The following is a 23,460-nucleotide window of genomic DNA, read 5'->3' on the forward strand; positions in this document are numbered from 1 at the left end:
TGGTGATGTGAAAATTGAAATCCTAAATCGAATTTGACATCTTGTAATTTGACAATAAAAATATTGACAAATGAATATTAGCTAAATGATGAATAATGTTATGAATAAATATCGTTTACAGGGTTTTTATAAAATATTTAATATTAAGCTAGCAAAATTAATATTACGGTACTACATATGTATTATGATATTACCTTTGTTAGGATAAAGCAATAATAGCAATAGATGTAGATTTCGATTCGATTGAATATATAATATTTAAAACCTACTCCGGCTTTTCTTGAAATGTGTTGAAAATACCATAATAATATAATAATATTATTTGCTGTAGTAATTGAGAATATTTTTATTAAAATGGTACAGTAATAGTGATTTATTTCTTGTACCTTATCCACAATATCATCAATGGGGGTGGATAGACACATTTTTAGACTTTAAGTTACAATTTGTTAATGCTACTGAAGTACCGAGTTTAAATATAAAACAATCTATATTGATGTATAAGTTAATACTGGCTTTTGATTTACTCATCTCTAATTCTCTATTCAACTAAGTACAAATTATACAATCATGATCTGTGTACATTTGTCAATTGTCATTATTGGAAAATGTAGACATCAATGTCACCGATCACATTGTTGATATCTCAGTTTTCAACTTTGAGTGGCACGCTCGAAATTATTATTTATTTTAATATTTTATACATAGATTTTTTATATGTTTAAAATATAAAATAAACAATTCTAAAATGACTTTAGATTTTAAAAAAATTGATACTGATTCATCTGATGACAGTAGTCTCGATTTTAATGAAGATTCTGAATTTGACCAAGATCACCAATCTTCGAGCGGTATGTATGTCTTTTTCTTGAATGTTAGTGAAACCAATAAAATAAACCATTTAAATACATTGTTTTAGAAGAAGGTGAAGAAGCAAATACTAATAACCAAGAAGAAAAGGATAAGAATGATGATAATAATGATAATGATGATGATGATGAAGATGAAGTCGTCAAAGCAATTAGAGCTGAAAAAAATCGACCACGTGATCACCCACCCAGTATTACATGTGAAGATTTCATTGTTGATATCTCATTTCATCCATCAAAAAATATTATAGCATTAGCAAATATAGTTGGAGATGTTTTATTATATGAGTACAATAATGAAGAGACTAAACTTCTCAATACTTTAGAACTCCACACTAAAGCTTGCAGAGATATAGAATTTGATGATGATGGAATTGTTATGTTTACTACAGGAAAAGTTAGTGGGCACACTGAATGTTACTATACTTATATAAAACATAGTGTCTTATTTATGATACTTACTTTGTTCTAGGATAAGGCAATAATAGCAACAGATGTAGAAACCAGAAAGTTAAAACAATGTATAGAGAATGCTCATGAAGAACCAATTTATAAACTACTATCATTAGATGAAAACAAAATAGTCACAGGTTCGTTACAAGTGTCTTAGTTTATATAAACGACAGAGTTATACTTGCAATATTTGAAAATAATCTCTATCAAAAATCTCAGAATATAGATAACTACTGGTTACATGTTACTACTTTGGAAATTTCATCTTTCAGTCTTTTGAAGTTGACCATGAAAAAAAATTCAGAAATCTCTTATTAAAAGAACTATCTCTAAAAGAATTAATTTCAGTTCCATGTTTTCTGATACAGCCATTAATACAGATCCCTAAAAAATTAAAAAATCCTAAGTATTAATATGTTTAAAAGATAGCCTTCTATATGTTATAAGTAACCTCTTACAAACTATATAAGAAAATGAAATTAATAAACTTAAGTTTGTAATATTGGGTTTTTTAGTTTAAGTTTGGTTCGGTTGTGAGAACAACAAATTTTATCTGACACAGAATTGTTATTTTTACAGAATGAACACAAGCATAATATTTACTAAAATTAAAGCCAGTTGTGGCTAGTCATGATGCAGGTTCACAGTGTGACTGTAAACACGACTTGTTGTGTGTTTGATCCCACTCAAGGAAATGAAATTTTTATTTAAATTTATATTTTTATTTCTTTGCTCTGGTGTTGAGGCAAAAGTGGGGCATTATATTCCGAAACTCAACACGCAATTCCTCCAAAATTCGGCGGATAGTGGGAAACATACTGTCTTAACACTAGATTCCACCTGCCTAAGCTGCTGTGTGATTTAGTTATTAACTTAATATTTTGTGTCTTTCTTAGATTTATTATCTTTACTTGCATTTTTTTTGTAGGTGATGACAGTGGTACTGTAAAATTATGGGATTTAAGGAGACAAGATGCTATATTTAGCATAAAAGTTGGTGAAGAATATATTTCAGACATGATTACAAATGAAGCACAAAAATATCTGGTTTGTGCAGGTGGTGATGGCATGCTTACAACAATTGATTTAAAAGGAAGGTATGGCTTAGTCATAATTAAGTCCAGCATTAATATACTGCATTTTAAAATGATTATAATTAATAAGGACTTTCACATTGTCTTCACAATTTATTAAAAATATTCACTATAATGGTGTGTTTTTTCTTTCAGTAAAATATATACAACATCAGAACAATATGATTCAGAACTAGTATGTATGGGACTTTTTCGTTCAGATACTAAACTATTAGTTGGATCATCGGTTGGAAAATTTTATTTATTTAATTGGAAAGAGTTTGGGCTTCATAGTGATGAATATGTAGGACAAAAACATTCTATACAATGTATGGTACCTATAACACAAAATATAGTTGTGTCATCTGGAGAAGATGGTATACTTAGAGCAGCTCATATGTTCCCACAAAGGCAATTAGGTGTGGTGGGTCAACACAGTCTCCCAGTAGAAGCACTTGATATAAGTTATGATGGCCAATACATAGCATCTAGTTCACATGCTAATGATGTAAAGTTTTGGAATATCTCATATTTTGAATCCATTGACACTCTTATAGATGTAAACCATAAACAAAATAAAAGGAAAGATATGGTGAACAATTTACCCTCAAGTAGTTTTAAGAATGCATCAGATTTCTTTTCTGGCTTAGCATAGTATATTTATCATTATCAGTTTACCAACATTAGTTTTATTTAAATACCTATTCAATGTTTAAATTTTTACAATAACATTTAAATGTGCCAGTAAGTTGTTGTTTGTTAGAGAAATTATCAATATATTCAATCTGGTGGCTCTGTTATTACTAATGGAATTAAATAAAACATGATAAAACAGAACACAAAACATTTGAATAATACTAGTTAATATTGTAAGTTTACATTGCAATTGCAGAATATTACTATGCTAATATTTAAAAATATAGTTTTTAACATACAATTATTAAGTGGTAAGAGAAGTAGGGGGAGACCTCAGTTGACCTTCGAAAACAGTATCCAAAGATACTGGAGGAAGACACATAAAAAGCATGAGGACCCTCTGAAGGGCATGTATGAAGAGGTTGATGACAGTGGATAAGGCGAAAGAGGTATATAGAGACCGTAGCGATTAGTGCACAGGTCTCTATGACTACCCCGCTAGGGATGAAGCGTGAAGTTAAGTAAACATACAATTAAAATTGATGATTTAATTACTAATAGTATACTTAAACAAAGAAATAATTATTTTAGTTTAGAAAACATTTAATTATTTATAAAATTACTGAAATTTAAAAAATATATCCTTATATTTTAATATCACAATAAGTTTAGAGTTCTTCATGTTTAATTTTTTTCCTATCTGGAAATGACCAAAATTCTGATGGAAGACCTTTTACATCTCTTTCTCGCTTTACAAAAGCTGTGAAAGATGACACACAATTGCCAATAAAATAATTAGCCTGTCCTAAAATAGCCAGATCCAGATGAGGATTACATGGTCTTAATATTACTATTGTGACATCTAAGTATTCTAAAGCATTTTCCAAATATTCCTTCATGTGATTTGAGTCTGATGCAATAAACACATATTTTATATCTTTATTCTTTTTAAGTGCTCTCTTGATTTGCCTAAAAATATAAAAATGTGTATTATTATATTCATATATAATTAATTGTTATACAAAAAATGTTGATTGGGGCCATTTTAGCACAGTAGAACTGCATCTGACTAAACACGATGTTTCCCACTTGGGAGAATGATTTTTAATTTTTCTCTCTTTTAAGAAAAAAAAGCATTGAATTTAAATTTCTGTTCATGAACTGAAAGTGAAAAGAGTGTCTTAACGCTAGGTTCCCTCTGCCTACACTGCTATTTGCAGTGTGACTTACTTTAAAATATCACTTTTTTGTGGAAGGCACATAGAAACTGTTAATTTTCCTTTTTCATTTTTATATCCTACACATTGTGGGGCCGAAAATAGCTTAGGACTATCTGGTATATGTTGACAGGCCTTCACCCAGTCTTGCCCGTTCCTCAAATGGATACCCAAAAAACCTCCACCACTCATATTCTTTTTTATAAATGACTTAGATTTTGCAAGAATGTCCTTACTCCATGTTAAATATTTATGTAAAGGGACATTTTCTGCCTGAACTGGAAAACTAGCTGGTGCACCTGAATAAACAATTCAAATTATAATTTAATCAATTAGACGTTTGAACTTAAAGCTACCACTGGGGAAGGCAGTTTAGCTAGGAGCTGGAAGGAAAGTCAAGAGGTCCTCTTTTCAATTCAATTATTATTTTTTAACAATAGTAATTAAATATTGTCAGTCATTATTTTTATTACATATACACTACACACATATAACTATTGAGAAATTGCAGAATGAAACAACTGGTATTGTCATGTTACTATTACTAAAAATATTGTGTTCCCCAAATGAGACTTCAACCCAAAATTATGGCATTTACAGTCAGTTTTTGTCCCACCTCAATACAAGACCTCTATTAATATGAAGAATATTTTAATTTTATAATTTTTTTACATTTATTACCTGTGAAAGCTAAAACAGGCCACATATCAACTGGATATTTATTTTTCCATTGTTCCATCATATTAGTATTAGTTGCGTCATAATTAAGAGGCCCATAAAATTCAGACTGAACGAATTCTATATCAAAAGTGTCCCAAAACGGACCAAATGGATTGCCTGATTTAGCGTTGCAATTATTTTGTATCTCTCCTATTCTTTGAGTATAACAAAACGAAATTCTTTTATATGGGGGCCACAAAACTGGTGCTATATTTTTCATAAATAATTCCATACTTATAACAGGATGATAAAGATCTAATAAAGGAATATCAAAATATGTATCAAATGGAACTTGTATAGATCTCATTTCTCCATATCGGTATTCAACCCATGGCGGAAGTATAAGCGTCCTATTAATACCCTTACTAAACGCTAAAGCGCCTAAAAAGTGATCTGCTTGGTTTCCAAATCTACCTGAAATTAAAATGTTTTCACTTAATTTATCAAATATAAATCTACGATATATTTCATATATAGAATTGGTTGCAACTAATTCTATATATTAAATATATAGAATTATTGTTTTTTATTTAAAATATAAATGTGAACTTATATATTTAAAATATGTTAAAAACATACCCATACAAGGACAATAAGCAATATATCCGTTGACAAGGCTCCCCGTTATAGCTTCATAATTGGTAAACATAAATATTAAAGATAATAATATCATGTTTATCATATAATTTAAGTTAAAAGTATAAAATGGAAGAGATTAAGTGAAAACAAATCGAAGATGAAAGTATAAATAAATAAACCACAGACCGCAGAGATGCGGGAGCGCGAAGCCGGGAACTTATGACATAAACAATTAATACTGCGTTCAGAGTCAGACCACAGAACACACCCAAAGGGTTGCGATAGACGTTCACGTTCAAAGCTACGATTTTTCTTTTTTTGCACTTGTAGTTAACGTTGTGAATCATACTGTCATACATATTACTTTTACAGCGACACCGGGTGAGTAGAGGGTACTCTGTCCCTGAAATATTTGCACTATGTGGCAGCTTTCGTGGGCGCCGATGCCGGTAGGGCGTCCCCTGCGGAACTCGAACCTTGGCTTGCGCCCGTCGAACGGACTTGGCCCTGTGAGTGTTCTTTTTTTCGAAAGGCCTAAACTGCTGTTGACCTGGAATAATCTTCTAAAATCATCTAAAAGCGTCATCGGGCGGAGAGGGTAAGTACCAGCTTTGATGGACGCTCGTGAAAAGGGCCCTAAGGGTAGCCTTATGCTAATAAACCGACGACAATTGCCCAGCTCAAGAATAACATTTGCGAGGAAATATCCGCTATCCCACGAGCGATTTGCCAACCAGTTTTTACGAATTTGAGGTTCAGATTCGAGGAGTGGAGTGTACGTTTGGATGGTACACATCTCAGTGATGTTATTTTTAAAAAATAAAATTCCTATGTGTTTACTTTATTATAAATATAAGATTATCTTTCCTACGCCTTGTAGTTTTTTCTAGTTTTTTTTAAAATTGGCATAACATACTTAATGGCCCACCCTGCATATGCGATAAAAAACAATAAAATTTTTAAACCACTCTTCCAATTTTTTTTTAGAAGGCCGATGCGTTTTTTTTTATCTGCTCTTTTTTGATGTTCTAAAATAAATAAATCGATCATAATTTACAATTACAGCATAATTTAGAATGTGAACAATATTCACTTATTACGATTATTTAAGGATTTTTTTCACATTCCAAATTTTGGTCTATTACCTATTAAAACTATAATAATAATGAGTATTTTAATTAATTAAACTAAAAATATTAGCACTAATCATTAATTAATAAATAGTTTTTTGATTAAAAGTATTAAATAGATAATCTTTATATAGGTTGGAAGTGTCAGCGCTCCTGTTAGGATAAAATATTTCAAACTCATACCTAAAGAAGTTAATCAAGATACTTCAACAGTTTAGACGATGGATTTTTTTTCATTTTACAATGTTTATTAATCCTGTATTTCGTGTGACGCATTACGCATAGATACAAATAACGTAAACACATACTACTACAAAAGTACTTTTAAAAGTTAAACAACTTTGAACTTTGTCGCCAGTACCTACCACTCGATTTCGGAATAAGGCGTGTGCAGCGGTGTCCCTCTGATAGGTTTATGTGTGCGTGCGTCGTCCTTAATAAATTGCGGTTTATTTTACAACGATAATTTTATTATTTATGATTAGATCGGCTAAATAAAAATGTAGTTTTATTTACTATTACCTATTTAATATTTTTACTCGGATACTTAACCTTTAATGACGTATTAATTTGAAGGATACTTTGTTGGATGTTTCCAATATTTGCGTTTCTTTTATGTTTTTGTATTTATTGGAAATAAAAACATAGCTTGTTTCTTATTGTGCAACAATATAGACAAATAATACATATACTCTTTATTCCGAAATAAGTAATAGTAGTAATATTTATATTTATTTATTCAGATTCACCAGTGGTAGTTACATTTTACAAAAACAATTTACTTAATTCTATAAGCCTTATTTGTATTACTTTTTAAGTTGAATACAGTATGCAACAATGAAGATTAATACACTAAATTTTTATATTAATAATTGTCAATAATGAACATAAATTATAGTTACTTACATAGGCTGAAAAAGGATAGGTCACCAAAATATTCGCTAGTTCCTAAAAAAAAGTTCTTTTTACAATGATTTAATCAAATCTACTATTGTATTCTTTATTTGTTAAGGCATATTTGTTTCTACTATAAACCCCCATATTAACGTAAAGTTATCGAAATGTAAAATAAAATATATTTGAATTAGTGTTGCCGATCGATAGTCGACTATCGATATTCTTTCGATAGTTGTCCGATAGTAGGACTATCGATATTTTATCGATAGTATCGATATTTTATCGATATTTTCGATAGTATCGATACTATTGAATATCTAGGAAACGATAGTATCGATAGTATCGAACTATCGATTATTGTGAACTATCGATCGCATGCTAAGTTGCGATAGTATCTTTCTTTTCACCAAAATATGAAAAAACAAAAGACATGTAACAAAAATGTTTCTTGTTCTTTTCATTTCATCTTGTAGCTATACTTAAGAATCCTATTCAATACTATCGTGAATTAGCATTCAATCGATAGTCCAAAACAATCGATAGTATCGATACTATCGAAAATATCGATACTATCTATTGTCCTATCGATCGCATAGGCTTTTTTAGATTAAAACTATCGATTGCGAAACAATCGATAGTTTGGCAACGCTAATTTGAATGTCATCGGTTGAAGTTAGGACTATTTCTTTATGATTTTTTTAACTAGCACTACTATTTATTTATATTTAAAAACGACAAGTTTACTATATTAATTAAAAATAGTCTTTATTCCAAATGTAGTCAAAACCATATTTATCTATATAGACATATATGACATATTGGTTTTTTTTGCTGGGCAACAAATAAAATTACATTTTACATTAATTTTGCGGTATGAGTTATCTGTGAAATACAAAATCTGTCTTTACTTCAGTTTATGTGGTGACAGAAGGTGTTTTAAAAATGGTGTGTGTAATATTGTTTAAAAAAATCTAAATTAACTTAAAGCATCCTCGTATTAAATCGAAAAATATAATTAAATTCTTTAATTCATGTGTATCACATACATTTAGTGCTTTTATTTTTATATTTTAATAAAAAATACTTTATTATTTTGTACTTAAAGACCGCTTAAATTCTAGAAAATATTTATTAATTCGATATGGTAAATGAAATGAACATTACTATATAGTTTTAGTTTTACTAAATAAAATAATGTTTTAGAATATATCATAATTTTACTAATTTAATGGTGATCTATATTTGTTAGGTTAGAAAAAGAAACATTGATAATTTAATCATATCATTAGTTCATCATGTTATACTATTATTTCAGGGGAAGGTCAAGTGTTCAGAATTACGCACGAAAGACAAAAAAGAACTCTTCAAGCAACTTGAAGAGTTAAAAACAGAGTTAACTAACCTTCGAGTTGCTAAGGTTACAGGAGGAGTTGCATCTAAACTATCTAAAATGTAAGTATTTATTTCAACTTTATGGGCTTTAATTAAAATTGATACAATTTTACAGATAAACTATATTATTCATATTTGTTTTTTATAACAAATGTAATTTAATTTCGATTTTTTTCGTGATATAGATATAAGTTATAAATATATAGTAACAATTTTGTTTTTACTTTTAGTAGTGTACCTAGTAAACATATCTTTTATTTCATACAAGACATAAACAAGAATATTATGCTGTGCAAATTTGAATGTTTATTAGTTGTTATTACAAATTTGCACTCCATTGTCGCCATATTTGCGACATTAAAAAGCTAACAGTAAACAGCTGGAGTGCAAAGGATTATTATATAGAAAAAAATAATTCAAAATAAAATCAGCTACATGCTGTATGCTGCATACAGCAGGGTAGGCAGAGGGAACCTAGTGTTAAGACACCCCATTCCCCTCTTTCTGTAAATGGAAATATAAATAAAATATTTCACTTCCTCAAGTGGGGATCAAACCCACAACTATCGTGTTACAATCACACTCTTGTGCCACTGCGCCACAACAGCCTCTATATATAATAATGATCTAAAGACTTGAATTAACTTCTTTAAAAAAAAACAAAACAGTTTTCTATTTTGGTCTTGTATAACAAAAATCTCTTTGGCTTGCTTGTCTTTTCAAATAGTTGCAATGAAAATAATATAAATATTGGTATAAAAAAAATATAAATGTTGATAATAGTTAGTAGTTATACAAATTTTCGTGTGAAGAATAAAAAAGTATTTTCAATGCATGTTATAAAATTCTTCATCTTCACTGTCTATTTTTTTACTACTACTTTATACTTTCTTTAATCTTTTTTAGTATTTTTTTAAGTAAATGTCTGTAGTAGTTTAAGTACTGTAGAGCATATGAAATGATTTTTTTTTATGTTTATGTCTGTATGTGTGTTTCTATATAATCTTAACCTAACTTTATATATAATCTAAAATTTTACTTATCATTTGTAAGAGTAAATATCTAAGAACTTATATGCTCTAATATAATTTTTAAATAATTAAATTTAACATCCATTTCAGCCGTGTTGTGAGGAAAGCAATTGCCCGTGTTTACATTGTATATCATCAGAAAATGAAGGTTAACCTAAGAAACCATTACAAAAATAAGAAATACAAGCCTCTTGACTTGAGGCCAAAGAAGACCCGCGCTATGCGAAAAGCTCTTACTAAACATGAGGCGAAAATCAAGACCCAAAAGGAGATCAGAAAAAAATCTCTGTTCCCTCCTAGAGTATATGCTGTGAAAGCGTAAATAAATACTTAAAATAACTTTAATTTATTATTTCCTGACTTTTCTTAAATCTATGAAAAAATCTAAAAAAAAATCTAAATAACAAGGTACCTAGTACTGGTAAATTTTTTTAAAAAAGAATCTGTTGTTTTAATACACCATATTAATCCGAAAGGGAAAGAAAACTATATTTACATATATAATTATATTTTTAGTGACCAATAGGAGTTATACTTTATAAGAAAACACTCAAATGGTATTTAGTCTCCAATTTTTTTATCATTGGTCTATTCTTTGGATAAATTATAAAAGAAAATCATCAAAACACTGGGAAATTCAGTTTATCGTAATTACAATTGTAATTGTTCCCTTTTCATTTATAGAAAGTGCATAAATTAGTATGTTGGGTGTAGTAGTTCCTGTAAGCAGTGTTTGGTCAATTGATGTCTGGATAATCACTATTATATCGTATTTATATCAGAAAAAGACAATATTTGTTAAATAAAAACACTTATTAATGAATGAATAAATATTTTTTTGGCCGTCATGGGCCAAGTAGAACACAACTCAAAAATATAATTTTACAACAATGATTATAAGAAAAAATTTAAAATAGTAGCAGAACAATTTGTCCAAATTCGAGACATTGCATGTTCAGTGTTTAAATTCAACATCGGGCTGTATCTCACCAGAGCGGGAAATAAAAAATAATGGAAATTATTTCAATATAATCATCCCCGGTTAGGAATCGAAACCACAAATGCTGCCTCACAGCGACACGATGGCTATATTTTTTTTAATATAAAATAAAATACTCAAAATAGGGTTCGTGTGTTTATAGTTACAAGCTTGTGCCTTTGCGCCACAAGTGAAAAAGTAATTATTTAGATAATTATTCTAAAGGATCAATCCTGCCAGCGATAGATTTGGATGGTTCAAGCCTATAAGCGTGCACACAATGTGCAAGGTATATCATGTGTACTCACTATGGCCTCCAAAATATATTTTCTTAAATTTATTGTTCTTCCCTCTTGTTTATAAAACACGGACGCGCGCTGCTTCGTCTGCTTATTTATACCCTTAGGAGTTCAATTATAATAAACCACGAAACACACGCTTAATGATATATTTTTAAGAGTCAATGTCAAATTTTATAAAAATCGGTGGCGATTAAAGATTTTTCCATTCAAACTTTCAACCCTTTATTTCAAACTTTCAACCCTTTATTTACGGGGAGAATTCTAGAAAACCATGAAACATGTGTTCAATTAAATACTTTTAAGAGTCTAAGTTTCAAATTATAAAAATCGGTGGCCATTAAAAGATTTTTCCATACAAACTTTCAACCCCTATTTCACCCCTTTAGGGTTAAAATTTCAAAATCCCTTCTTAGTAGATGTCCCTATTATGAAAGTAAATATCTGTCTAAATTTCACGTTTCTGCCATCAGCGGTTACGGCTGTGCGTGCGTCTTACCTCAGTCAGTGAGGACAAGTTTCTTCAACTTTACGTATTTTTTTACTCACTTTTGAAATCTATCCTAATATAATAAAGCGGAAGAGTTTGTTTGTTTAAAAACCACGATCTCTGGATCTACAGGTCAGATTTACTTTTTTTGTTTTATATGAGAGCTACGAGAGGCCATTCGGGAGGTCACATTCCAGGGACAGACATACTTAGCTAGGCTCTTCCATCGGACATACTTAGTTCTTAGGCCAGCGCGCAACGTACCACTTGAAAATTGTTCGTGTGGAGCACGAACGCGCCACCTAACGTAGACATAAGGATCTCATCAACGAGCTCGCAAAGACTCACAAAAATTAACCAATCTACTTCATATGATCTTCTCAGCCGCCCGAGGGGGAGAGGGGAAACGGCTTCAAAATCGAAACCTCCGAATAATTCTTACTCCGCCCATTAATATGGACGTGGTGTAGAAGTCAGCGTGGACAAATATTGACAGGGTAGCCCAGCGGGAATGGTGAGTCTACTCGTTTCTCAGAGGAGCCACACTCAAGACAGTCAGTCTCAAGATTAGGCTACCAGCGACTACGGCAGCAGCTCAGAGGTACTTCACATAATTGCATTATCATTTGAAAAATTTTCAATCGGGAGGAAATGACTAAAAATATATATATAATTTCTTTTTTATTGATTAAGAGGTTGCAGCGACCCAGAAACGACAGCAACAGAGCCATCCAGATCACCAGTCCAGCGAGTATTATGAGGGACAAAATACGGCTCACATACTACGGCAATGTCGATGTGCCACTCCATCATGGATTGCATCATTAGGTCCTGCGCTCCAGCGGAGTGATTGATGTTCGTCTGCAAAAAGTGTATGGGATGTCTATCCATTATGCCATAACACTATCCTCCTGGCCCTGACAGCCGCCGTCTCCATGAGATACCTCAATGTCTATAGCCTCTGTTCATTTAAGTGGCGGTGGCCGACAGTCTGCACTACCCATAATGTACCCAGCTGGCATTTTAGCGTCCGTGCATACCATGCACCGTGGTTCGACCCGCAGCGACCCAACCCAACCCACGGAGCAGCAGCTGACGTTCACTATGCCTTATAATACAACTATGTAAAGCATATCACGAGCTATCGCTTAAGAGAAAATTGATCAGGAAACCGTGTCGCGCTCACAGAACATTAAGAGTTACGGTTCGATATCTTGTTACATACGTAAGCAGTTACAAACGCACACAGAATTGGACAAAAGTAAGATGGAGATAACACCCTTTTTTTTGTTCACGCAATATTCCGCATAAGTATATAGTATGACAGACAGAGAGAACGTCCAGAGGCGGAATAACGCAGCGCTTTTTATCTTGTTACCAGAGTGAGAGTGAAGAAATAAAATAATTCAGTCCCTCAGACTGGGAATCGAACCCACAACCGTTGCTTTTACTACGTGCATAATACGACCGAAACGCGGCTTCGCCCGCTTATACTTATTGTATAAGCTAAATTATGCAAAAATCTTTACATTATATTTAATTCCTTATGTGTTGTTCTGATGTATTAGTGTAAATTTAAATCTATACATCCGTAATTGTTGCGTGAATATATTCAGGACAGAATTAAGTCTTTTTCACTACCCTTCGTGTGAATTTATGCTAGAGTTTATTTCTATAATAGTCTGATACGTGACAAATAAAACCATTTACAGTAACTCAAGATTGTATTAAACTGGCTTGTAAAACAAGTAATGTAATAAAAAAATCAAAGCAATATAAGCTAATAACATACATTTGTTTTTATTAAATGTGTATTTAAATGGAAAAAATGTGTATAAGTAATTAATAAAGTTATATCAAAATAGGCAAGTGCTATTATTATTGTACTTAAAAATAAGTGTACTACTAATTAGATAGACAAATTCACACAGGCAAAACTTCGTTTGGTGCCACAAAATTTACAATGTGAGAATGTGTCATTTGAGCTTTGGTATAAAAATGACAGCTAAGTTGACAGCTAGTTTACGTTTGAACAAGGCGATAAATCCATTAAGTATTTAGAAATCTTTAGCTCTCATAGGTTTACCAAATAAATTAAAATTTCACTTGTATAACATTTAGTTAACTTAAATTTAAAGTTTCTTTATTTAAAAACTATCACTCTTTCAAATCTACAAGTATATATCTATTTTTCAGTGACAAAATATTTGTCTAATGAAAGAGTGCTGAAAAAATAAAGAAGTGCTAATATAACTATGCAATATATGTCAATATTGTTATTTTTTTATTTTAACAATACAGAATTGAAACTGTATCTATAGGTTTACATAATTTTCTATTTTTACCACCATACTTATTTTATAACACTTCAACTTATATGAAAAATATTCATTTCAATGTTATCAATCCAAAGAATGTTCAAAAATATTTTACTCCAATTTCTTAAGACGAAGTATTGATTTACATAATGTTTATTAAATGATATGCATTATAAAATTATTATTAATAAAAAAAGATTAGCTAAGATGCTGCTTAGAACAACATTTCATAAAAATTTGGGGCACCAGTCTGAAAATGGCTGTTCAAAAGATTTTTTAAATTAACTAAAGTAGAATGATTTAATAATTTTAAATACACATTAATTAATATAGTTGCTTAGAGCTTGCAATTACATCATAATACTACTTTGTTAATGATCATATTGTCATCAAATTACTTGTTACATAGCTAAATGTGAAAACAATATAAATCAAATATTATAATCTTTATAATTCTAAAATGCCCATAAAAATTACTGACTTGACTTAGAATTATTTTTGGTATATGTCATACACACATTGTATTATGTTTAAAAAGGCTAAATTAATATTTTAGATAGTTATATTTATTGTATTGCACGTTCATATACTTACTTGGTAAAAATGAGATATGGAATGCCTTGTAAAACTAATTCACGAAAATATTTATGCGTAATTGACACCAGAATAAATAAATCTCATAGTTATTATAATTTATATAATATAAACTATTCCATCGTGTGTTAGGCTAATTAATATTAGCCAATACTTTAATATATTTTAGTAGTTTAATTTACAATTATTTTAAATCTCTATCTGTGTCCATTGAATGCTCAATATTTAGTTTGCTACACTTTATTATAATAAATAAAATTAATAAGGCATTTTTAACTCCGTCGTAAAAACGTTGTTTTGAATTACTTATTACGCAAATGAGATGATAAAAATAGTTTTTAGTTTATAGCGTGTCAACATTGTTGTACCTTAAAATTACAATTTTCTCTCATTTCAAATAGTTTCAGGCATTCATTTTTTTTATATTAAAATAAAGACAATGAGGAATGGTAATAGGTATGAAATAATGCTTCAAAGTTCGTTACAGTAATGTTTTTACGTATACAAATACACTAGTTTTTGTTTCATTAAAAAAAACTAAGTAGTTATGATTTTACAGGTATTTGAAGTTTGCAAAAATTTTAAATGCCGCTTAAAGTCCCGCGGTCGGCGGTGACGTCACAGGTCTTGCAACTCGCTAGTCGCCGGTGATAGTTAGGAGAACTCGCGCAGTACTTTGTTTGTTTGATTCTTACCTGTGCTAAAGTGTTAATCCAATTAATTAAAATGGATGAGGGATTCGAAAAAGGGCAATCGGATAACTTACCTGTAATATATGGATTTATGGTTGCCGATTATTTATCGAATAATAGTGATTTCATCGCCGCAGAAATGCAAGGAGTAAAAATGCGAAGATAAGTTTTGTTGTCTAACTAGTAAAATTATGTCGATTTGGGGTAGTGATAGATAATATCTTATGTTATTTTGTTTGAAATTATTTATTTAAAACTGTAATGTAACCTAACCTAACTAGTTTCATATTGTAGGTAACGCTATTTGCGTTAAAAGTACCAAACCTTTTATTCCAGTTCAAAGTAGTAAGATTGTTTTATAAGTGAAAATAATATAATAATAATATAACTAAATACATGCAGTAAGTTGAGCAGATGTACATTTTCTTTGATGTAGATTTTTAATATTTCTATATATGTATATCAGAATAATATTTTTATTGTGATTATTGAAGATCGGCAAGAGAGAGTTATGGTCATGATGCTATTGCGTACGTATAAGTTAAAAGAGTAGGTAATGTATGTATTGCCAAATGTAGATTACAGCAGAACACCGCGCACGTATTAAACAATATTACTGCAGTTTAGAATGCAATGAAAAGAACTAATAAGTTTATACGTAATCTGCGAAGATTGTGCCGCCAGCAGAGGTCATTGTAAACATACCATGGCATTTATAATGGGCTACATCGTCGAAGCGACGAGTCTTCAACCAACCATTGGTACCTGAGTGGTTCGACGATTGGTACTCATGTCCTGCATCACGACATCCAAACACCGCATCCTTGGGCGTTCGGAGGTCTAGCTCCAGGGACAGGATAGACATAGCAGGGCACCAGCATCCGACACAGTTCCTAACTGGCGCGCAACGTGGCCATACCATCTTAGGCCACACTCTTGGAGCTTATCCGCTACGTAATGGACCCCAAGACTACCTCGAATGAATGTGTAACGTATGCGTCAGACCGCGTTACGCCGCCCATTCATCTCAGCATCTTCATTTCCGTGATGTGAAGATTCTCAGCATGCCGAGATAGTGCTGGCCAACATTCGCTGCCGTATAAAAGAACCAGTCAGATGATGCTCTTATATATCAGTCCCTTGAGCTTGGGTGGTATTCTGCGGTCGCAGACCACACCAGTATCCTCCCACCATTTGGCCCAGGAAACTTTTCCAACTTAACGCCTGGTTCAGGACCTATAAGGACAGTGCTCGAGTCCGAGCTCCCTCAGGCTATGTATTCGAACTTCGACACATTTTGTTTAAGACTGCCGTTCTCAAGCGCACCCTTCCAGAGGTTCACTTTACGCTCCAGCATTAGTTGGTTCTCTTCAATGAGTGCAATGTCATCGGCATACATCATCAGCCATGGAGGCTGGTCCTGGATGTGAGCCGTGACAGTATTCAGCTCTACAATAAATAAGAACAAACTAAGAGCCGTGCATTGGTGAACCCCCTACTGTGATCTAAAGGGTTTGGTGCCGCCAACAGCAGTCCTAACCATCGCGAATCGCAAAGCGGGATCGTGGTACATATACCTAATAATCTTAATATAGGCCTCAGGGATCCCTTTGGATCGCAATGCCCTCCGAATACATTGACAAGGCACACAGTTACAGGCCTTCTGCAAATCTAAAAAGGCCGCAAATCTAATGCAGAGCTCTTCTTTTTTTTCCTGTATGCCTCCATCGAAGTTCTGAGTAGTTTCTCCATTAAAGTACTGATTAAGTTTGTGGTAACACTCAAGTCAAGCCAAGTGTTGTTGGAAAAAATTCAAGCTTTCTAGTATCGATACTATAATAAAAATAATCAAAGCTAAAGATTTTGGTACAACACGCCATGAAACCGAGCAAGATAGAACTGTTTTTTTGACAAAGTACTATCAAAACTTCAATATCTTAAAATACAATGCTCGCTATTACATTATGTTTGTGAAAAAAAAAAGATTTTAAATATATATCTATATATTATTTATTAAACGAAACTAAATTTGTGATGGAACGCCAGCTAAAGAAGAGCGCGAACTGCGAGCGAACGAAGACGAACTGAGCGAGCGAGTTTTGCAAGACCTGTGACGTCACGCGAGTCGGTTACGGCCCGACGGAATCTCGCGTCGCGCGCTTACTTTAAAGGACAATATCTCAAAAACTAAAAGACGTATCTAAATAATTCTTTCACATGTATTTTTTGTTTTTAAAAAACAATGCGATGAGCTAGAATTTAAATTTTGTGATTATTCTCCATTAAATAATGATATATGAACATAAAGCTAAGCTTAGCTAGCTTCTTTTGATCTTTTCATATATAATGCAATAGTAGAATATAATTAAATGTGTACTTATTATATAATGACACTATTTTTTTTGTGCAAGCCGAAACTGCGTTTTACATGCTGTGTAAAAAACAAACTATTAAAGTAGCTAACTAAATTAAATCACTTGAAAAGTACTTCATATCATTATTATTATTATAAATATTGTACAGTAAAAACCACTAAAACAAAAACTGATTATAAAATTGCTATTGAACTGTATGCTTGTATAAAATTATTCTATTAAATAATGCTTGAGAATCTTTAAAAAATTACAATTGTGTATTCCGAATAAATAAAAAATCCTTTTACGTAAGTGTATTGCATAATGTAGCAATTTATATTAATGAAAAATATTATGTAAGGGTTTTATCAAAAGCATGAAATAATTTCACTCTAATTCATATTGGGACGTCATATCACAGTTTTATCGTAGTTATATTAAATACATGTTACAACAGTTAATAAATAATTTTAGGTTTTCGTATTTGCATCAAGCCAGTCTTCCTGCATTTAATATCATAAGAAACAAGGCCACAAATAACTTTATATTTATATTAAAGTTCTAAAAAACAAAAATCAAGAAATTTGTATACAGCTTTAAAAACATGTTTGTATCACAAAGTTATAACTTATTCCATAAAAGTAAAATAAACATAGTGAAATATGCTATAATTATTTACATATGCCATTTATATAGTGTATATACTTTATAATAAGATTAGTTAATAGTTATCCTTATAAGCAAGAAAACTCATAAAGCGATATAATAAACTCTTAGCAAATTATTAATTTATGTAAAGTCATAATTTACTTGCGGCATATAAAAAATTGGACAGAGTCAGTTCTAGGAGCGTTTCTGGGCCCACTTCATGTCGTCGGCACGGGGCTTGCAGCCGGTTAAAGCTTCGATGACAGACTCGAGTGTGGACCAGAAGCGTAGTTTCTCCAGCGGCCAGTTGAGCCAACCGGTTGTAATACAAAAGTAAGTCTCGTGCGGCGCCACGTGGTGGATGCGGTGGTGGCGGCGCGGCAGCACCACGTGCCACTCTTGCAGCCACACCACCCACGTGGGCAGGCCGAAGTATGTGTGCGACCATTTGTGAATCTGTATTGCCACCAAGTAGTAGTGACATTCAAGTTACACTTTTCACTATCTTTTTTATATTGTACAAAAAAATATATAGGTACAGATAATGTACTATTTTTATTAATTTCGCCTTTACTCACATGTAGCATGCTAGGCCAAAGTATGTGACCTACAATAGGCACTACAAGCCAGGTAAACATACCTGTACCACATAAATATTTTAATCCATAGGTCATTCGTTTTCAAGGATGACTGTTGGTAAGAATTCTTTTATAACAATTTAATTTCAATTAAGGCAAAGTGCGGCAACCAGAATGCGGTGAAATTTGGAGAACCAAAGTGTCTTAATGGGAACAGTGTCTTAACACTAGGTTTCCATGTTCCCTATCGCCCAATATTAATAATGTATCTCCTATCTCCAGTTAACGTCTATCTCGTACTGGCCGACATATCTATCCAATCACTAACCTGCATGCCTACCTCCATCTCTGTCTATTTCAATCTATGGTAGCAATTTTTGGATTAGGATTGGTTATTAACATTGGGCGTAAACCTATCATGCTATGTTCGGGATTCAGAATGAAGAAGAATTCTTGATCTCCTATATCCAACTAAGTAACTATATAACAGACAAGATATATGAACATTACTTTACCTGATTAGTCATCGCAACAAATATACAGCACAAGTACCAATATGCAATCCAATGAAATTGGTTTTCAATCTTTGATGCATCATATGTCAGCAACTGCCATACAATTCGCGCCAGTACTGGTATAGTTATAGCAAAATTATCACCATTTGTCTCTATAAAGTCATGACGAGTAATTGAAGTTGGATCGATATGATGCTCACGAAAAGGCCGTAAAAAGTTCTGAAAATAAATGGAATAAGGTCTGATTATTTAATTATTATACGATAGAAATATTTCGGTGGCAACCAAGTCCAACAAAGCGATTAACAATAGATTAATGACTATCTGCCATGTGTATTTTGCAGTGACCGACCGAAGGTTCGGTTTCCGGTTTGCCGAACCTTCCGCCACACCGAACTTAAGTACTTGTTAAGCGTCACTCTGATAATTCAATAATTATCAGTGGTCCATGAGTTATAACTCAGTTTATGAATTCCAAATTATAAAAATAAAATTATTTATAACAAATGCATGTAAGTCTGGCGTGGAAAGGTTTACAAAGTTGCGTATCTACGTCACAAAAATACTTTGAATTTGATTTCTTTGTAGTAACAAAACCATTTTTTTATATTATAGCCTCTATAGCTCGAAGATGATAGGGATAAGAGCGGGGTTTAATTCTTGTCTCTTTATGGAACAAAAGTTATTTCAAATTCAGATATTAATTTGAGAGCCCATTTATTTGATACGTACGCTACACGATATAAATTCAAAACTTATATTATTATATTTACCGTTATTAAGTGTTATATCAAGTCAAGCATAGAAAAATATTTTTAGAAGACGTATAAAAATATAAATATTTGAATGTAGTTAGACTCGAATCCGCATCAAATGGCAACCGTCTAAATGCTTTCACTACTAAGCCATAGGTTCTTATCAAGATTTCTAATCCTACAACAATCAAATTTTAATTATATGATTTCAAATATAGATGGAACAGACAAAAATTGAGGTTCACTATCTAGTGTTTGTCGTGGCGCAGGGTCACAAGGTGTGAGTGTAAAATCGATTGGTTGTGGGTTCGATCCCCATTCGAATAAATGAAATATTTATTTAAATTTATATTTTCATTTCTTCGCTCTGGTGTCGAGGCAAAGCGCAGCGTTGAGTTCCACCACCCATCACGCAATGCCTCCAGAATTCGCCGGAATATGTGTAACAGAGTGTCTTAACACTAGGTTGCCTCTGCCTAGCCTGCTGTGTCCGAGATACAGCGTGAAGCTGATTCCATTTTGCTATGCAATATCGAATCGAATGAAGGAGGACAAAACGTTTTTAACATATTTGGTTTAAATTTAATCTATGTAAAATTTAGAGAAATAAAATTGTGGGACGGACATTTTGGCATGGTGGCTTGAAGTCAATTTCGTAAAAGATTAATTTGCTGAATTCTAGAAAATTGACTTACTCACTTACTTAACTTCACACTTAATCCCTAGCAGAATAGTCAGAGAGAACTTAGCGTCAAACGCTACGGCCTCTACATACCTCTTTCGCCTCGTCCACTGTCATAAACATCTTAATACATGTCCTCCAGGGGATCCTCATGCTTTTTACGTGACCTTCCTCCAGTATCTTTAATACTGTGTTTTGGAAGGTCAACCGAGGTCTCCCCCTACCTCTCTTACCACTCACTTTTCCATCATAAATATTTTTTACCATTCTTTCATCACTCATTCGATCGACGTGCCCAAACCAGCTCAGCACATTCTTCTCCATTCTCACCGTGACATCCTCTCTAGTACCTGTCATTCTATGTATCTCTTCATTGCGAATATGAAGAGAACGCATCTCCACGGCATTCATCTTTCTTTCAATCTTCTTCTGTAATACCCACGTTTCACCGTCGTCACAACGTATAACAACGTCGGTACCAACAATGCATTGTTTACGGCCAAACGCGCAGCTGTGCTGACGTATTCTATAAGCCAGCTAAATAAGCATTTAAATTAAATTGAACTCATAAAGAAAATGTATATGACCTCATTTTCCATACTACTAAATGTAGGAACGAGGCAGAATTAAGTGGATTCAACAGAATTTTTAAAAGTGTCTTAGAAAATTATAACTAACTATTTTAATAAATAATACATTTAATAGCTTCGTTCCCATAAACTATGCCAGCTTTTTAATCTTATGTTGCTCATTGTATACCAAATTGTTAAATGATGATAAATAGAAAAAAAAAAAACTATTAGCTTCACCTTAATGTAATAACTATTCCAATAAATAATACCTTGCCTATAATAGGTAGATCAACTGCACCCCATGTATCCGCTGCCCAATGAACTACTCCTGATGCAAAATCAGCAGTCAGCACACCAGCTATTGCTGCTAAAAGTAATGAAGCATCTGCCCGAATATATTTGGCCATTAAAAGACCTGCACTGATGCATAAGGTGCAACACACCACTACACACACACCTTCTTGCAGCTTTTTCCCTGATAAAGTATATTAAAATTTAAATATTTAACATTAAATAAGATGTAACATACAGCTATAGCAGTGTTTCCCAACCGGTCGTCCAGTGGTTCCAAGCCTAGAAATGGTCCGCAAACAATTTAAATTTTAGTGTGGTGAGGCGTTGGACTCGATTCATTATCACAGTTTATATTAATTATACCTACAGAGTGGTCCTTGTGCAAGAAAAGGTTGGGAACCCCTGATCTATAGCAATAAACTTGTGTTTTATACATAAGAATATATATATATATATATATATATTCTTATGTATATATAATCTTAAATACCAATTTATGATTAAAATATTGGATGTCCGTGACAGTTTGATATAATATTAAAAGTTTATTTAATATTCATGAGTTCGTGACTGAGTGTTCATAATGATAATAACCTTCACATATAAGTTCATGGGAAATAAATCACCTGGACTGTAAAGTTCAGCGAGCTCCTGTGCACCTTTGTGTCGAGGACCCCAACGAGGCTGATTTCCTACTTCACTTGGCAGTTGAACATTAGCATTAGGATCATCTTCAAACATAGAGTGTTCCAATATCTCTCGTTCTGTTTTAACAGGAGCTAATAATGTTGTAGCCATGGTACTTGCGTATTCGAACTGCTCGCAACTTAAGCCACTTAATCCATCTCTTTTAGCACATGGCGGTATAGGTAATGGTAAAGCCATACTTTGTTAAATAACAAAAAAAATATAATATTTTATAGAAATATTTTTTGTTAAAGATATGACTCGATAATCTTTTTTGCTTATCTATTATATACATGAACATCGTACGTGATTGATAATCACGCCTATGACCGCCATCCGTCAGTTTGACATTACCACAGAGACAGATCACAGAATACATTTACCCAAAGATACATTACTGTTTTCACTGTTTTGACTTTTGACCAAGGAACATATAGTACATCATACTAGGTTTTGACTGCTGTCTAGTATCCATAGAGTAGACCATAGATAATACCAATGTATTGAGCTATTAAGAGTTAAGAATAGTTATAATTACTAGGATTTAAATCCGAGTGGAATAGGTTCAACTTCAAGGACTAAACGCTAAAGGACTATAATTTCCACCAATAAATAATCTTTATTTGTTGATGGAATTTTAATCAAAAGGTCAATTCCGCCTAAGCATTACCCGCTCATTTCTCTTGCACGGTAGAAACCCCGGGCTTTTATCAGTAACGTTTATGATAAACACACGTACGTTGTACAATATTAAATGAATAATGCATAATTTTGAAACATCCTTATCCTTTTTTCCCCGGAAAATCGTGAGATAACATTTATGACAGTCATTAATTTTCTTTTCATCGCGAATCTGTCTATAACGCTAAAAATTCTTAATTATGCAAATGCTTACCTCGTAAATATTTTCGCAATTAACAGATGACTTGTCACTCAATTTCAGCCTTTAAGCATAACATATCAATTATCATAAATAAATCCCTACAATTTTGTATAGAAACGTTAA

At 32.3% G+C, this 23,460-nt stretch overlaps 4 protein-coding genes across 9 annotated transcripts; 2 read left to right on the plus strand and 2 right to left on the minus strand.

Moving 5' to 3' along the window:
* The first annotated feature begins 715 nt into the window (after positions 1–715).
* Positions 716–3,971, plus strand: LOC146541468 (WD repeat-containing protein 55 homolog). 2 transcript variants are annotated; one of them, XM_085186387.1, is made up of 5 exons: positions 716–851; positions 920–1,266; positions 1,342–1,459; positions 2,251–2,419; positions 2,552–3,971. In XM_085186387.1, exons 1-5 carry the CDS (start codon positions 749–751, stop codon positions 3,048–3,050), a joined length of 1,236 nt encoding a protein of 411 aa, XP_085042513.1. In that variant the 5' UTR covers positions 716–748; the 3' UTR covers positions 3,051–3,971. The 2 variants fall into 2 exon arrangements, with proteins under 2 accessions (XP_085042513.1, XP_085042522.1); XM_085186396.1 differs by having other exon boundaries at positions 717–851; positions 923–1,266; positions 2,552–3,072.
* Positions 3,565–7,706, minus strand: O-fut1 (O-fucosyltransferase 1). Of its 3 annotated transcripts, none has more exons than XM_085186428.1 (4): positions 7,584–7,706; positions 4,930–5,382; positions 4,262–4,547; positions 3,565–4,000 (listed from the first exon to the last, which is right to left on the minus strand). In XM_085186428.1, exons 2-4 carry the CDS (start codon positions 5,273–5,275, stop codon positions 3,700–3,702), a joined length of 933 nt encoding a protein of 310 aa, XP_085042554.1. In that variant the 5' UTR covers positions 5,276–5,382; positions 7,584–7,706; the 3' UTR covers positions 3,565–3,699. The 3 variants fall into 3 exon arrangements, with proteins under 3 accessions (XP_085042554.1, XP_085042537.1, XP_085042546.1); XM_085186411.1 differs by lacking the exon at positions 7,584–7,706 and adding an exon at positions 5,548–6,546; XM_085186420.1 differs by lacking the exon at positions 7,584–7,706 and adding an exon at positions 5,734–6,499.
* A 654-nt stretch (positions 7,707–8,360) lies between these two features.
* RpL35 (Ribosomal protein L35) lies at positions 8,361–10,336 on the plus strand. 2 transcript variants are annotated; one of them, XM_085186529.1, is made up of 3 exons: positions 8,361–8,519; positions 8,890–9,026; positions 10,088–10,336. In XM_085186529.1, exons 1-3 carry the CDS (start codon positions 8,517–8,519, stop codon positions 10,317–10,319), a joined length of 372 nt encoding a protein of 123 aa, XP_085042655.1. In that variant the 5' UTR covers positions 8,361–8,516; the 3' UTR covers positions 10,320–10,336. The 2 variants fall into 2 exon arrangements, with proteins under 2 accessions (XP_085042655.1, XP_085042666.1); XM_085186540.1 differs by lacking the exon at positions 8,361–8,519 and adding an exon at positions 8,585–8,718.
* Positions 10,337–10,460: 124 nt separating this feature from the next.
* Kua (Plasmanylethanolamine desaturase Kua) lies at positions 10,461–22,832 on the minus strand. 2 transcript variants are annotated; one of them, XM_085186462.1, is made up of 4 exons: positions 22,394–22,832; positions 21,743–21,948; positions 19,465–19,683; positions 10,461–12,626 (listed from the first exon to the last, which is right to left on the minus strand). In XM_085186462.1, exons 1-4 carry the CDS (start codon positions 22,650–22,652, stop codon positions 12,447–12,449), a joined length of 864 nt encoding a protein of 287 aa, XP_085042588.1. In that variant the 5' UTR covers positions 22,653–22,832; the 3' UTR covers positions 10,461–12,446. The 2 variants fall into 2 exon arrangements, with proteins under 2 accessions (XP_085042588.1, XP_085042580.1); XM_085186454.1 differs by lacking the exon at positions 10,461–12,626 and adding an exon at positions 13,477–18,827 and having other exon boundaries at positions 22,394–22,823.
* Positions 22,833–23,460: the final 628 nt, after the last annotated feature.

Source organism: Heliconius melpomene, chromosome 1 (genome assembly GCF_056956725.1).
Source record: "Heliconius melpomene rosina isolate 202511_hmr_F chromosome 1, ASM5695672v1, whole genome shotgun sequence".
Classification (NCBI taxonomy): Eukaryota; Metazoa; Arthropoda; class Insecta; order Lepidoptera; family Nymphalidae; genus Heliconius; species Heliconius melpomene.

Bases quoted from the DNA above. Each gene is read 5' to 3' on its own strand.
- O-fut1 (XM_085186411.1), bottom strand. From the start codon at position 5,650: ATGATAAACATGATATTATTATCTTTAATATTTATGTTTACCAATTAT. The intron at 5,383-5,547 runs GTATGTTTTTAA...TTTTAATTTCAG, and splicing joins TGCTTATTGTCCTTGTATGG to GTAGATTTGGAAACCAAGCA. The intron at 4,001-4,261 runs GTAAGTCACACT...TTATATTTTTAG, and splicing joins CAAAAAAGTGATATTTTAAA to GCAAATCAAGAGAGCACTTA.
- Kua (XM_085186454.1), bottom strand. From the start codon at position 22,652: ATGGCTTTACCATTACCTATACCGCCATGTGCTAAAAGAGATGGATTA. The intron at 21,949-22,393 runs GTGATTTATTTC...ATACTTTATCAG, and splicing joins CGCTGAACTTTACAGTCCAG to GGAAAAAGCTGCAAGAAGGT. The intron at 18,828-19,464 runs GTAAAGTAATGT...GTGGCAATACAG, and splicing joins TTGTTGCGATGACTAATCAG to ATTCACAAATGGTCGCACAC.
- LOC146541468 (XM_085186387.1), top strand. From the start codon at position 749: ATGACTTTAGATTTTAAAAAAATTGATACTGATTCATCTGATGACAGT. The intron at 852-919 runs GTATGTATGTCT...ACATTGTTTTAG, and splicing joins AGATCACCAATCTTCGAGCG to AAGAAGGTGAAGAAGCAAAT. The intron at 1,460-2,250 runs GTTCGTTACAAG...TTTTTTTTGTAG, and splicing joins TGAAAACAAAATAGTCACAG to GTGATGACAGTGGTACTGTA.
- RpL35 (XM_085186529.1), top strand. The intron at 9,027-10,087 runs GTAAGTATTTAT...CATCCATTTCAG, and splicing joins GCATCTAAACTATCTAAAAT to CCGTGTTGTGAGGAAAGCAA.